Source organism: Amphiura filiformis, chromosome 10 (genome assembly GCF_039555335.1).
Source record: "Amphiura filiformis chromosome 10, Afil_fr2py, whole genome shotgun sequence".
In the NCBI taxonomy this organism is placed as follows: Eukaryota; Metazoa; Echinodermata; class Ophiuroidea; order Amphilepidida; family Amphiuridae; genus Amphiura; species Amphiura filiformis.
The window spans coordinates 63,195,327-63,210,490 of NC_092637.1; the positions used below are offsets into that span (position 1 = coordinate 63,195,327).

The window sequence follows — 15,164 nt, forward strand, 5'->3', positions numbered from 1 at the left end:
TGTAGGCCTATACTCGTGCTTTACACCGATGATTCAGTTTATATTATCGCAACTCGCCATCTGGGGCGGTGAATTGCTTTCCCCATGCCAACAAATCTTTGCCCTCCCACTTTGACATGCCAACCTCTCTATCGACATACCAAAACATTATCCCTCTACACCTACATGGCAGCCGGTATTCAGTTTTAGGCAGCAGGCGAGAAGGGGCAAGCCGCAAGTTGTGGCACGTAGGCGAGTATATTATTGCAAAAGCCAAGTATTAATATACCCGGGTATAATAGGTCTACTATTATTTAATATGTTCACGTTCTCTACTTACTTTATTAGGGCCCATTTAAAATGTCTAAAATTGCGGAATTGTTAAAATGTCTTAAATTGCGGAATTGAGCAAATTTCTCATACGTCCAGTGTCAGAGACCCATACATAAGGGGGCAATGGGGAAGCTACCCCCACCCCTGTGGGAAGTCCGCCCCCTTGGATGCGGTCGCCCTGAAGAATTTTATTAGGGTCTTTTTGTACTTTTGAGCCTATTTTGTTTCAGTCACAAATTCCCCTTGAATGAGGGTTTCCCCTTTCACTCCTTTGCCCCCCCTTAAAATTCCTAGCTACGCCCATGACCCCCCCCCCCATGACGCCACTGCACGGGGAGGGGAAGAGGCACAACATACATTTCTTGATTTTAACAGGGATTTTACCAAGGGAAGGTGCTAGGCATGCATGCTCATGTTTGAATCTGGCAACACGAGAACTTTGAACTTCTGCGGTAGTCTTGTAGCCGTCCGGCCCTGTTCAGTTTTATACACGCATTTGAATAGGAATTGTTTTTGACTTACTTAATGTTTATGGAGCACATTTTCTTCATTAGTTTGTCAAGTTGATGTCAAATGTTCTATTCTATATTATTTGGCAATAGTGTTTTTTGCCTACAGTATGTCCAAACATGGTCCAATGTTGTAATTTGTTGTTTTTGCTCGCAAAGGGCGGATATTTTTATTCCCGATTTAACTGTGCACCCGCCGAGGGCTTCGCAAGGGTGCAGAATTCGTAAAGTTTGACGGTAATTTTGCCTTTTTTGACACTAAAACGCATTCGATCCTTAATTTTATTTCAACAAAATTTTTGATTAGGTAGCATAATGAGGCGGCTACAAACTTGTTTACCAAATCTTAAAGAATTATTCTCAAATGTCTGACCTGTGTATTTCCTATTGGTAATACAAATTGACGTGTCAGCCCTAGTAGGCAGGTCGTATTTTGAACCGGTAGCGAGTCTAATACGTACTGTATGTAAATATCGATGAATGTTAGAAACGGCAGAACCCGGTTGTGAAGAAGACTACGTGGATTGTATAAGCGTCCTTACCAACCAGCCAACTTTAAGACAAATGGGTGAAAAAGGACACTCTTTCACGATGTTTTTTCATATTTTTTTATTTCACATGATTCGTGCATATATCGCCTAGCTATATATGAAAAAATATTTTTTTAGACCAATCAAACCAATATATGGGTGTAGTACGCCCTTAAGGACCTGTTCATCAGGGTGTTTATTATTTTAAAACTGAGCAATACTTGTACCTGGATAAACCTGGGGGAGTTATTTGCCCCTTCATTCATAGGTTTTACATTGTGTATTTTGCATTGTGTATTTTGTACATGGAGCATGCAATTATATGTGTTGGAAAAAGCAAGTCTGATTAATTACTTAGACGTAAAAAGCTAGAGTGTGAAGTGAAAAACTAGAGCGTGTTTTATCCAAAGCTGTCTTCTAAAAGGTTAGGAATATACTGTAAATGTTGAAATTTTCACGCTGCATTTATTTCCGCGCATTCTAGGCTTCAAGCTGCTACCTTAAAAATAACATTGCACAAATATATTTGCTTAAAATGTGTATTTATAGAATAGGTAATTTAAAAAAAAGTTTGTCTTGCTCTTCTCGGCATGAACCAAAAATCTGAAAAAATATGGCACATTTTTTTTTCATATTTCAATTTTCATATAGGCCCCCTATTTGGTATAAAATTAGCAAAATGTTCTGCCTGTTTGTAAATACCCCTTGACTCAGTATATTGAAGGATAGCGCAGGCACATCCGGAGGTCGGAGGTAAAGTTTGGCATAGGTAAGAATGTGATGCTGAGAATTTGAAAAGGTTTCACAACTTTCCCAAAATGTTTGGCAAATTTGGGCTACATTAATAATTTAATCAAGACCTGTCAAAATTTAGGTCATTCTGTGGAAAAGGTGGGGGAGGGGGACAAAGCCCAGTAATCATGGATTACTGCATTTCAATGTCTTCATTCCATGCCAATTTCACCTAGAAATATTTGTGTTCATACAGAGAGGAACAATTAAGTTATTTGTGGTATAAAATGAGGTGAAACATGAGCCACCTCTGTGTCCAGGAATACAATGTCCATGGCTATGATCCAGCAATGTGTGGCTAGTATCAAAGAAGTGAAAAGTTATCAAGGAAAATGTGATCTCTCTTTTGATCACCTGGAATGTGACTGTGTGACTCATCCCCAGAGGGGTCACTCAATGTTATGGTGTGCATTATGTGTAGTCCCAAAGACCCCAGATTATTTTCCCTCACAAAGACCCTCTGTGTGCAAGGTCTTCACCAGAAGCCTGCCTTTTTCAAAATCCCTACTATTACAATAAGATTTTACTGTGGATTTTACCAAAGGGGGGAAATGATGTAATTATGAAATTTTAGATGTTGAAAAGTTTGATACTGCAAACAAATTAAAAATAGTTGACCCCCAAAGACCCCATTTTTGGAATTTTCACCCAAAGTCCCTAATTTTAAGGATCTGTCCTGAAAGACTCCCATTTCTCCTAAAAGACCCTTATTTTTTGCTCAACACTCCCCCAGACATATTTCAGTGCCCCACCCCACTGAGGACTCAACTTTCCTCTTTTATATGCCAACATTTACATGCCGAATCATTACACCTTGTAAGGTACTTTATCTCGATTACTCCTCTCTACCCAGGTGTATAAAATGGGTATCCGCATTCTTTAATGCTAGGAAGGTAACAGACTCGCTGTAGAGGAGGTGTAGCGACCCCCCCCCCACACAACAACATTACATGGTGTAGTCTGGCCCAATCGCCAATGAAAGAGAGATGAGCACTCCTTTCACTGTTTATACACAGGTTCGTCTTCTTTACTTTACATCTGAGGACACACTATTTGGGTGTAAATAATGGCAGTTGGAATAGAATTGTATTATAAAAAGTAACAAGTTTTGCACTTTTCTCTTTTTTCTATCCATCTACAGAGTCATATGTACATATTAAATCTTCATACGGGTAGTGAAAGCTGGTGGAAAGAGAATGGTTTCAACTGCAGCGGCATGTACAACACAACAACGTCAAGTTTAACGGGTAGAATGGACACTCAGCTACTAGATGTCAATGGGTGTATATTAGACTATACATATATAGAAATAATACATGCTTCTGTACAATGTTTATTATGTGTAAGTATGCATACAGGTTGGTTTGTTTGTATTTGTGTCTGTTTCCAGGACGGGGGGTTCTTTGTGGAAATGAGGATACAAGGATGTGTGGCAGATTCGGGGTACATTTTCCGCCATTTAGTTTTAACTTGTGCTTTTTCAGCCATTTTGGTTTATTGATGGCCCTCAATTTCATGAAATTTGCCTAGAAACCTATACACGGAGGAGGGGGGAGGGGGTTGGCTGGTAGCTTACCTAGAAGTCTGAAGTAGTCCCCAAAATAGGTTTTGTTTTTCATAGTTTGGGCATAAAACACAGGAGAAGGGACATTTCATGGTCACTGGGAGTCACTGGAATTTAGCAATTAGGCCAAGAAAATAAAAAAACATGTTTCTCGTCCCCTCCCGCTTCCTTTTTGAAGATTTTGCATTTTTCTTTTTATTTTACAATCTTTCTGTCATAACTTTTTGTAAAGATACTAGAGAAGTTGCAACTTCTTCTTATTAGCCTTTACAATAGTATTAGAAGCATTTGTGAAGTGTTTTGTGATGACCAGAGGGGTTGCAACCTCAAAACAACAAAATAAAAAGAGCCTCTTCATGTTTTTCAGCTTCTAATCTTTACGCTATATAAAGGATAAAAAGCGTCTAGGCCAATTTAGGGCATTTTTTCAATAAAAAATAAAAAGCCCCTCTTCCTCCTATTTTTTCAGAACCTGGACGAGAAACATGTTTTATTTTTTACTTTGCCTTAGTGGAATTTCACTGTAATTTTGTGATGAGAGGACTTGCACCACGTGAATGTTCACAATCCCAGTGATATTTTGTATGGAAAATCACAAAATCGAGAGCAGAAAAGGGGAATAGAAGTATTATGAAAACATCTCAATTCAACAAATCACTGCTTCAAAAATGAAATTTGATGACACACAATCGCTATAACTTGAGTGACAGCTGTGACCTGGTTCCTGGCACTTACAGTGTATACCATGTATACATAGATGATAAGTACTATCGACTTGAAAATGGCCCCTGCTATTTTTTCAAATTTGGGGCAACTTCGGAACTTCAGAGGAAAGACATTAATTTTAGCTCCTTTTTAGTGAATTTTGCTACAAAAACAACTAGCCATGAAGTTTTGAAGGTAATATAGTAACTACAATTTTAGATTTTAAATTTAGTCGCAAAATGCCCTCCAAAACAAGTTATTTTTTGTCAATTTGTGCAACATTTCAACGGTCTCAACCACGATTGGCAACCCTTCGAAACAACAAGGAAACATTCAGAAAGACCTTTGTGTATAAGTAGCAAACATCCATTTCAAATTTACATTTTTCTCAAATTGAAATTCACTTTTTAACATCTCCTGAAATAAACTTGGATATACTGCGCATTAGCTATATTCACTCAGAGGCTTCAATCACTGTGCTCCTGCTTTAAAATAATCCTCAGTTATTGAGGCTTAAACAGATTGCATTACTGCCATTTATTAGAAGCAAAGAACCAAATGAAATACAAGATAGAAAGAAGGGGAAAGAAGCGTGCGCTGGCATTATATTGAGTGCATCTTACCATTAAATAGGAAAATTGGGTAGTGACGCTTTGCATGACTTTCATTTATGTGTTTTCTCCATCACATTTTGCTTCAAATTTGTAATTGTACCAGAAAAGTCAGTAATGAGTTCTATGCCTTTTAAATTAATACCTTGTCTTTGGTTTATCTAAAGCAGTTGAGGCTTAAGAAAATATGAGGTAGGAAGGTAGTGAGGTGAATAGAATGGGAGTTAATAGGAAAGAAGGAAATGAGTTATATGCACTGACGGTAATTGAGCGCATTGCATCAAATCAGGTGTGCGATGTGAGCTAATCCATGCATCACATGGAATGCATGGAGTTGCATGAGAGTAAAACTTGATTTTGGAATATATGCAGGGTTTTTACATGTATAATGTGCTAAAGGGGATATTGGAGGGTGGTGTTTTTAGGGGGTCCTTCTCTATCCATCTTGCACAAAGTTGGCCAAGCCCCCCTCCCCCTCCACTTCCCGCATCAAATCAGGTGTGGAATCTGAACTAATCCAAGCATCACATGGAATGAGTTGGATGAGAGTATAACTTGATTTTGGATAATGTACAGGGTTTTTATCTATATGGGATTGGAGGGTAGGATTTTAAGGGGGGGTTGTTCCTTCTCTATCCATCTGGCACAATGTTGGCCAAGCCCCCCCCTCCATTTGTCACTCATCACAGTGGTAATCAGTTATATGAGAATACTTGGTTTTGAAATATGTGCATGGGTTTTATCTGAGGGAATTAGAGGGGTTTTTTTTTTGGGAGGGGGGGGTCCTTGCAATCTGGTACAATATATATCAACATCCCCTTCCATTTGTCACTCATCCTAGTTTTTGAACCAGATTTTCGGGAACTAAAGTAAGCCAAGGTACATAAGGCAATTACTTGCCTTTAGGTGCTTCGTACCTGGGTGCCAATTCAAACCCGGGACACCTAAGGCAATTTTCCTTAGGTGCCCTATCAGAGGCGGATTTAAGAGGGTGTGGTGCACCTGGCGCACGCTCCCCTGGGGTCCACCTTAATTACGAACCGCGTAATTCTAGTAATTTGCAGTGGCCCCCTAATTTTTGTAGAGCGACGCCTGACTATGTGGGCGCCGAGCTGCGGTGGCTCAGTGCCCCCTATTGAAAATTCCTGGATCCACCCTTGCCCATGCTTGTTTGTGCCTTGGTGCCCAGTCAAATGGTGCAGTGCATGAACTATGTTGAATTGCCTTGAAAATTGGTGACTTCTGAAAACAAACTTTGAACGCTGTATTTTTGAAGGAAGTGTTACAATATTGCTGTAATTGTCAAAGATAAGGGAACTATGGTAAAGCAGTGCACACTTGGATAATTCAATTAATTGGATTGAACACAATAGGAATTATTACAACAAAAAGTCATGGTTTTATGAACACTTTGCAGTCAATGAACACATATCGTGGGATAATTGGAAAGCTACAATACGTTCCTTGTATTTAAGTGGTAATTTTTAAGATGGTTTATTTTCAAGAATAGAGGTTAGGCCTAAAATAATTGGTGTAACATAAAAAAAGATTAGGGTAGGTCGGTCTGCATTTAAAAAAAAATACACACATTTTAAGCCTTAAATTATGTAAATTGGAACTTTATTTACACCTTTTTTTAAATTTCAATTTTTTTACATTTTTTTTTTGCCAAAATATCTAGGGTCTGACCTATTTTTAGGGTCGGTCGGATTACGCCAATCAAACAATTTTTTTAGGCCTTATGGTGCAAATTTAACAACACATAGATATGACATTTTGTCATATATAACATTGTCGTACACACAAAAATCACCTTTATTGGAAATCAAGGAAAAATGTGTACATGATAATAACCACTTGTACAATGCTAATTTGGGCTCACTGGACTGTGACATGATAACAAGGGATGCAAAACAAGCAAGCAAACAATGTACTAATTTTAACAAAGGGGAAAGCAAGATTGATAGAGTGGATAAAGAGTAACAGTTGCAATCCAAAAACAAAGATTTCTGATCCTTTTAATGACATTAACATTGGTCTCTATGTTATGACATTGTTACTTCTGTCTTCAGTTTGTTTACATTATGTGATCAAACAAAATAATTTGTAGGTTGAAAATGCTAGTTTGTAAATTACATTCCAACATCCCTTTCCTATTTATTTCTTTTCTCTGTTATTTAAACAATATATGAAAATTTCTGGTATTCAATGAACTCATGTTTTCTTATTTCCTGCTACCCAATGCCACTGTCCCCCCTTTTTATTTCCAAAGTCAAGTATATTGTGTTTGTACCTAATGACCCACCTTTTTGCAGGTGGTTTTTTGAGAAATGCTGAAATCAATAATCCATTCAGGTTGTATCCTGAATGGCCTTTAATTTCTGAAAATGTAGGCCTATATTTTACCTGAAAGGCAGCCAAAGGATATATCGAGGTCCAAGAAAAATGTTTACATTTTCACAAAATAACTGATAGAAAGTCATTAACCTCATTCATAAACTTTATCTTTTATTTTCCCTTAAAACTTGAATAGCCTTTTCCTTTGAGCATAAATGGCTTCACAGAACAGAACAATCACAGGGAAGCGTGGAAAACGCAGAGTTTGTGACAATTCAGAAAATATTCATAATCATGATTAATACTAAGTCACTAATGAAACAAAACTGGAGCATCTTTTGGTAAAATTATAACCGACTTATGAGAGAAGAAGTTGTGTGCATCAACTAGAAATAAATTAATGACCATGTCCTAGTTTAGTGTTATTATTGATGGATGCTGACATTTTTATATTTTACTCTCATCAATTCTGTTCAATTGATTGATGTTAATAAAGAGTAAAGAAGACACACAGGTAATTGCTATACTAGAAAACATCTGTCTGTGGTGATGCTAAGGGAACAAACCGAAAGTTTAATGATATCCTATAATTACAAAACCCTTCCCCCCCCTCTTTGTAGCAAAAGTGTGAATTATTGAAAATTGCAACCCCAAAGATCAACTTTGACCAATCTTTTAACCCTGACAGTCATAAATACCACAAAATACCACAATGGTAAACACGGCGCATGCATGAATCCCAGGTGATGCGATGATGCAATGAGCCAAAGTGCTATATGATCAGGGAACCGCTGGCTGGACCAGCGCTACCGGCTGTTTCTACCGGCTTTTAATCGTGTGCTTGGCATGCGAGGCCAGGTTCAAATCCCAGGGGTAGCAAGTGACTTCTTTGTTCATTTTCTCTCCTTTTTCATTCCTTCTTTAATTTCTGATAGCAAAAAGCAGTGTCCAACGTTAGGGTTAGCTAATATTTTACAAATTTAATTGATTGAACTCTGTGATTCCTCTCCCAATAAAAGAAAAGAACTTAGGACGTCATCAAAGTTTTGATTTGTTCCCTAAATGGGGCAAGGTTTTCTTCATTACAAATGTCAAAATATTTGTCGTCTTGTGAATAAATTAAATAAACCTAAAACTTGTCTGAAAATAAACACATTCTTTTGAGATAAGACAATCTATGAATTCAAAGCACATCATTATGGGACAAACTTGTGAAATTGAATCTGATATAGTCAGCATTATTAGCAATTGAACTCAACTGTTTATTGAGTTACCTTTAGGCGATGCTCGTTCAGTGGTGAATTTGTGACATTTTAGTCGTGTTTTCAATATAATAAACGAGGATAAATTCTCTCACTGGGTCGAAAAGGTTGATATCACCCTACATTTTATGTTTTTAAGTTTTATTATAAAATGTTATTGGAAATGCTGGTAGCGCTAATATAAATAGGCTATATGATATTGCACTTAAAAACACATTTAGCACATTGTTTTTCAAAACATGCTGTTATTTTATCTGTCAGTCTTTCAGTGTTTAATTGAATTTTTGTTTTCTCTCTTTTGGCAAAAATGAATAAATGTGTCTTGACTGTCTCCATTTAGATGGGGTATTTATGGCTATTCCAGTTGAAATCCATACTCCATATGGAAGACACAGCCTTAATCTCTCGCACAGGTGGTATAGTTTACGAATAGAGTCACCCATTCAGGTAACCCCATTTGAAATTCACACTCCCTGCGTGGGAGATTAAGGTCATGTTTTCCATAGAGGGTGTATGGATTTCAACTGGAATTGCCCATTTAGGGCATGATATATAATGGCAATTGATCAAAGAGACTAAACCCAAAGAGTACAGATTCAAAATTGCGCCATGCGTAACATTATGGTTCTCATTGTTTTGTTGCTTGTGGAAGGAAATAGTGTATCTCCTGTGTTTTTCGGCAAGAGTTCCAAATCAAATGATAATTAGCGTCTTTACTTTTTAAGCTTGAACGTTACAAAGGTTTTCGTACTCGGTACTCAGTCAGTGCACATATTTTTGGCACAATATGACACACACAGAAAGCAAACTACCGTATATTCTGAATATAAGTTTGCCGGGCGCATAACAAAATTATCTGGAGTACACTATTTGGCCTCCATGAGTGACGCACACATATGGAGGAGTCGGTACTCCTTGGTTCTACCTCATTGATGGCAACTGAAACAAGTTACTATCCAAATTCTGCTAACAATCTTGCTCCAGCATATAATTATGATCTTATTGCACCATCTTCAAAGCTTAAAACTTAAGTTAAACTATTCAAGTATTGTAAAACTACTTAATTTTGCTACGGATTTGATTTTGCTAATTTTGCTAGAAGCCTCAATTCGCTAAATTAAATACTCGCCAGTTTGACAGTTTTACATTGAATTGTAAGTTTGATTTGCTGGTTTAGCGAATACACAAAAATCTGTGTACACATTACTACACCTGTTAAAAATGCTATTTAGATAAATTTAAAATCATTTAGAATATATATCAGAATGTGCACCCATTTTTATCGCCAGACTGACAGACTCTATAATTGTACTTGCACAGTCTAACATAGCATCCCCTTTTTATGATTCTGCAGTGACAATACCACAAAATTCTATGACACATTTTTAGGTGTTTTTCAATAAAATTCCATCGCAAGATACTGCAAATCAGATCTATAATGTACTAAGAATTTCCCCCATTCTAAACATATATCCATAATGAACCATTGTGAATATATACTTGACATTTGCAGCAATGTCGACTTACTTAAATGCTCATCGATAGCAAGCGATGCCACATGAGGGCAAAATCAATGCTTTATTGACGCGGTGTTGAGACTCGGTAACAATTTCATCATAACCACTTGTATTCATCACAGTGCCACGTTTGGTCTTGCTCAAAGGAATTGGTCGTGACATTTTGATAGGTTTGCGGATCGTCGTATTTTCAGACAGGACACTTGTTATACTTTTTATTTCAAAGATGCGGATGTGTTGCTTATGTGAGGTGACATCCTGTGTCAATATGTTAACCATCAGAAGATGGTCGAAATGTAGATGTCAAACGCTTACGAGATCAGATAACAACGTTTGTGCAGTATTTTTTGGAACATGAGAGCACGTTGGACACACCAAATTGCATGCTGAATATGAGGAATGTCCTGATTTCAAATAATTTTGATAGAAAAAAAATTATAGGCCTATAGTGAAATACTAATTTTATGGCAATTTATTGATATTTTTCTTATTTTAGACATTTAACAGTCCTCAAAGTAAACTTTCTAATTCTAATGATATGTACTTAAAGTGTATGAAGCTGGGAGGAAAAGCTGTCCATCTTTTGAAAATTTTGACCTTCTGTATTGAAGACATATATTTTTTTCCCAAAAAGACCTAGAAATGGATGGAGAGAGGGGCATTTAGATACGAAATTGATGAATGTGTAAGGTTGATACTTTGAATGCAAGTTGCTTTTGGTGTCGGAAAAATGTAAAAGCAATGAGAGCTTTAGAGATGTGTTTCAGACAACTCAAAATTACAACACAGATGGGGCACTGCAATACATACTATCCGAATCAAGGGTAATTTTGGAAATAAGCTTTTTGGTGGATATCTGTTAAATCGTAAAGGATCCTGTGTCATATACCTGGGTACCCAAAAAGGTGGTTTTGTTACATTTGTATGTGCAGCTTGGACTTCAAAATAGTGTCGCTTGAGTATTTCTTCACTTAGAAGATTCAATTAGGTCTTAAATTGAGGCTAATTTATCCTATATTACTCATGTTTTTATCCTGTTTTAAAATCATTGTTAATTGTTTTCTTATGACGTTTGGCATGAAATGTGCCAAGGGTGGTTGAGGATTAGGAGGAGGAGGAGGAGGAGAGATTCGTATCGTAAATTTGATCTAAAACCCCCATTAAAAATTTGAATCTAGTAAAAAAATGTCTAAATAAACTCCCAGACATCTAAACAAGTAAACACAGAAGGTCATTTAAAAGACCAATACTTGCTCAGAATGATTGTATATGTGGAAAAAAGAGGTGGGGTTAAATCCCACCTACTTTGTGATTTTTTTTGCCCGCACTCTCTCATTTTTTAACCGATTTCCATAAAAAAAAAAGGTGTCAAAATGCTCAGGAGGATGAACCACTTCAAATGAGACGTGTAGGTAAAATGTTTGAAACATTTCATTTTTTACTATGTAACACAAAGGTACCCCAGGTTGTGACACAGGACCAAAGGCCCTTTAAGGAAGGAAAAAATATATGTGCAATAAACCTTGGACTGGGTTTATAGATCAGGAGATGGCCTATGGGAAAACAAACACAAGACTCCACATAATGCAGGTTACACTCTGTGGCATTTTACAGAGGACCCCTTTTTGTCTCTAGAAGATACAGAAACATGTCTAATGTGAGCCGACAACTTGTGTCCACGCAACTTACTCAAGATGGACTATTCCAGTTGAAATCCATACTCCCCATATGGAAGACATGACTTTAATCTTCCACACAGGGAGTGGGAGTTTCAAATGGGGGTATATTACCTGAATGGGTGATTCCATTTGTAATCTACACCCCTCTGTGGGATATTAAGGTTGTGTTTTCCATATGGGGTGTATGGATTTTAACTGGAATAACCCAAGATGCAAACACAGTGTTGTTAACTTAGGATACATTTACTTGAGAACCATTAAACCTTGGCAGTGAGAATCCTGTTATTTTGTAGCCTGTTGATTCACCCAAGTACTACAAAAAAGGGGTGTTATATTACCCCCCTGTCTTTTATAATATAAGGTTTTTCATCCAGCATACCAAAATTCACAACCAAATGGCTCGAGCTCATTTGTGACATGATCAAGTGGAATGAGTCACATGTCAGCAATTTTCAAATGGAAGTTTTTACATCATTTTCTATCAGTTTAGGAATGCTACATTTAGATGCAAACCCCATCAAAATCGGACTTCTGGTTACAGAGTTATGAGCAATTTATCAATGGCTGAAAACATTATAAAACAAAATAATTTAAATACTGCTTTTGCCAGTATCTCAAAAACAATTTTAGCGACATCCGACTCATTCCCCTTGATCATATCACATTTTGTGATAAAAAAGGTTGGGACGACCATCAAAAAAGACTATAAAAAGGGTTGGGGTACTATATAGTCTATGAATGTCAGTAAAACCCATGAATTTTATTTTACTCTTTTGAAGAGGGCTATGGAATTTAAACTGGGTAGTTAGGAGCAGTTATGCACAGTCTGTGGCAACAGTAAAATTTCGCACTATGCTACATGTAACCTTAACCAATTTACATAAGTAAATATTTGATTTGTTATTCATCCCTGTTTCGATACACTATACATTAAACATTGGTACTATTGAACTTGAATACACTCTGTACAGGCTATCTCAAAATGGCTGTTACTTCTTGGCACACAAGTTATTTTCAAGAAAATATTAACAAATAACAATATGAAATCAATTTCATTTGGATTGAAAATTATACCAATTGCAATAGTATAAAAGTACTACTCAATCTGTTGATTTTGTTATAATTTGTGACCCGACACGGCGAATGAGCCGTAAATTCCTCCACGGTCAATTTTGTTTTATTTTGTGTTTAGAAAATATACATCATAAGTTTTAAAATGGTATATCATTTAACTTCAAACAATATCCAGAAGCGGGGTTATGGTTTGTTAAACTTTGCTCCTTCAACAAAATGGTAGCTTCTTCCGTTTATACATGTGTCTCTTTTTCCACATTGCTAGCAATAAATATCAAACAGTCATAATTGGCAGTCATTTCAAATCATCCCAAAGTCAACAAGGTTTAAGAAAGTTCTCTCATTGTTAATTGTTGGTTATACATACCAGCTCATACCTATACAAAATACATTGCCTGGTAACCCACCCGGGTAACCCACCACTTGAACAGGATTTAGCCAAAACAAACAAAGACCAGCGCTATTAAAAATTCTATAGCCATCTCAGGTAGAAGCTTATTATCTACTTCAACAATAGGATTATTGATTGGTGTTTGACTATCAAAATGAGATAGATGTCTTACGGATAGATGATTTACGGCTCCTTCGTGCTGTATGGTCACATTTGTTGCTGCATGTTGGAGATATTGCCCTTTCTATGACTAAGGTGGTGCAATTATTTTGATACACCTTGTATCTCTATATAGTTATCATATGAATATGTGATCTGTAAGTTGAATCTCTTCAAGTGCTCTGCATAGTTTTCATTGTGTCATATGAGTATGCTTTGCAAGCCATTTTGTGTCTGTTATATTTATTTACATCCTGTAATCCCCGATGTATTACATATTTGCAAACATATAAAGACAGGAAAAGGTTTTCACTGTGTTTTATTTAGAGGTTAATGACTAGATATGGAGGGTTGAGTTAAGCTTTCTGGTTCTCAACCCATGATACGATTTTATTGTAGTTCAAATGATGCATCGTTTTATTATATTTTTTTTTTTAACGGATAGAAAAATAAATAAAACTGTAAACTTATGGAATTGATTGTCATTTGAATGTCAACAACATCATATCTAGCGTATTGTCTGTAATTAACGCTTCAGAGACGTGCAATTTTTCAAAAGGGGCATTTCACAATCACAAAGTATTACTCACTTCTGTTGCGTTTCTGGATTCGCATCCAATATGGCGGCGTCCACATAAGACCATATTAATTTTGATCCTCACTGAATGAGGTGCCAAAATGCCATGGTTGAAATCCACACTCCCTAGATTTAAAGACTTCCACAGGAGGAGTATGGGTTTCATATAAAATTTGGAATAGACAGTCGGGTAACTAACCAATATACAGAGGGAGTATGTTAACATACTCCATCTGTTTGGGTCAAAAATGCTTTTTTATGATTTTCTCCAAAAGTGCATTTTTACACAACAGTTGGTCGCTGTGGAGGATGTATAACGGTCCCCCTATAGCAACATTACATGGAGGAGTCTGGCCCAATCGCCAATGAAAGAGAGATGGGCACTCCGATCACTGTTTAATGTTTATACAGGATCATCTCCTTTACCTTTACCATGGATGCCTTTACCTAGGGCAGATTTAAAATAGGAGTAGCTCATTGTAATCACAAACAAAGATTAAAATTGTCATTGAGATGCTCTTGTAGATACTTACAGCAAGATGAGTGTCTACTCAAGCCAAATATGCCTCATCCCCAATGGCAACGTTCAGCAACTTCCATATAGCAATCATAGCTCGAACATTGACCTCAAGTTGTGGGGTATGAGTTTTTTGTACCCACTGCCCTCAGAGGTGATCCTATGAGTGTGCAAGCATAGTAGGGTTATAGAACTGTGACTGATGGATGATAATAGTTGAGATCCTAATGATCATCTACTCAAGTAATGGTCACTTTTCTAGATGAAGATGGTCAAGTAATGGTCACTTTACTTGATGGTCATTTACCTTAATGGACATAATGGACACCCTAGAGCATTTCATACAGGTGTTATTACACTGCAACCCTGCTACCGGCATCATTCCATTTCTCTTGTAATCAGAGTCAGATTTGTGCAGAAAAAGGGCAAAGTGTGCGAAAAAATTGCAAATAGGGGGATTGCACAGATAAAAATGGTCAATTTTGTGGGGGAATTGCACAAAAATAATAAATTTCATTGTTGAATTCTGCAGATAATGCTATATTTCATGTACATTGTAGGGATTTGCATGGAAAAGTGATAATTTTGTGTGGAATTTTGGGAACATGAAACCAATAATTCCTTGATT

The 15,164-nt window shown here is 36.8% G+C and overlaps 1 protein-coding gene across 4 annotated transcripts in view; it reads left to right on the plus strand.

The window, feature by feature from the left end:
- LOC140163146 (sodium/potassium-transporting ATPase subunit beta-1-interacting protein 1-like) overlaps positions 1–15,164 on the plus strand; it is a 155,105-nt gene that overhangs the window by 78,996 nt on the left and 60,945 nt on the right. For all 4 annotated transcript variants that reach the window (XM_072186524.1, XM_072186525.1, XM_072186527.1 and 1 more), the window contains exon 4: positions 3,285–3,485. In XM_072186524.1, the coding sequence (XP_072042625.1) occupies positions 3,285–3,485 (201 nt within the window). The remainder of the gene's footprint in view (positions 1–3,284; positions 3,486–15,164) is intronic.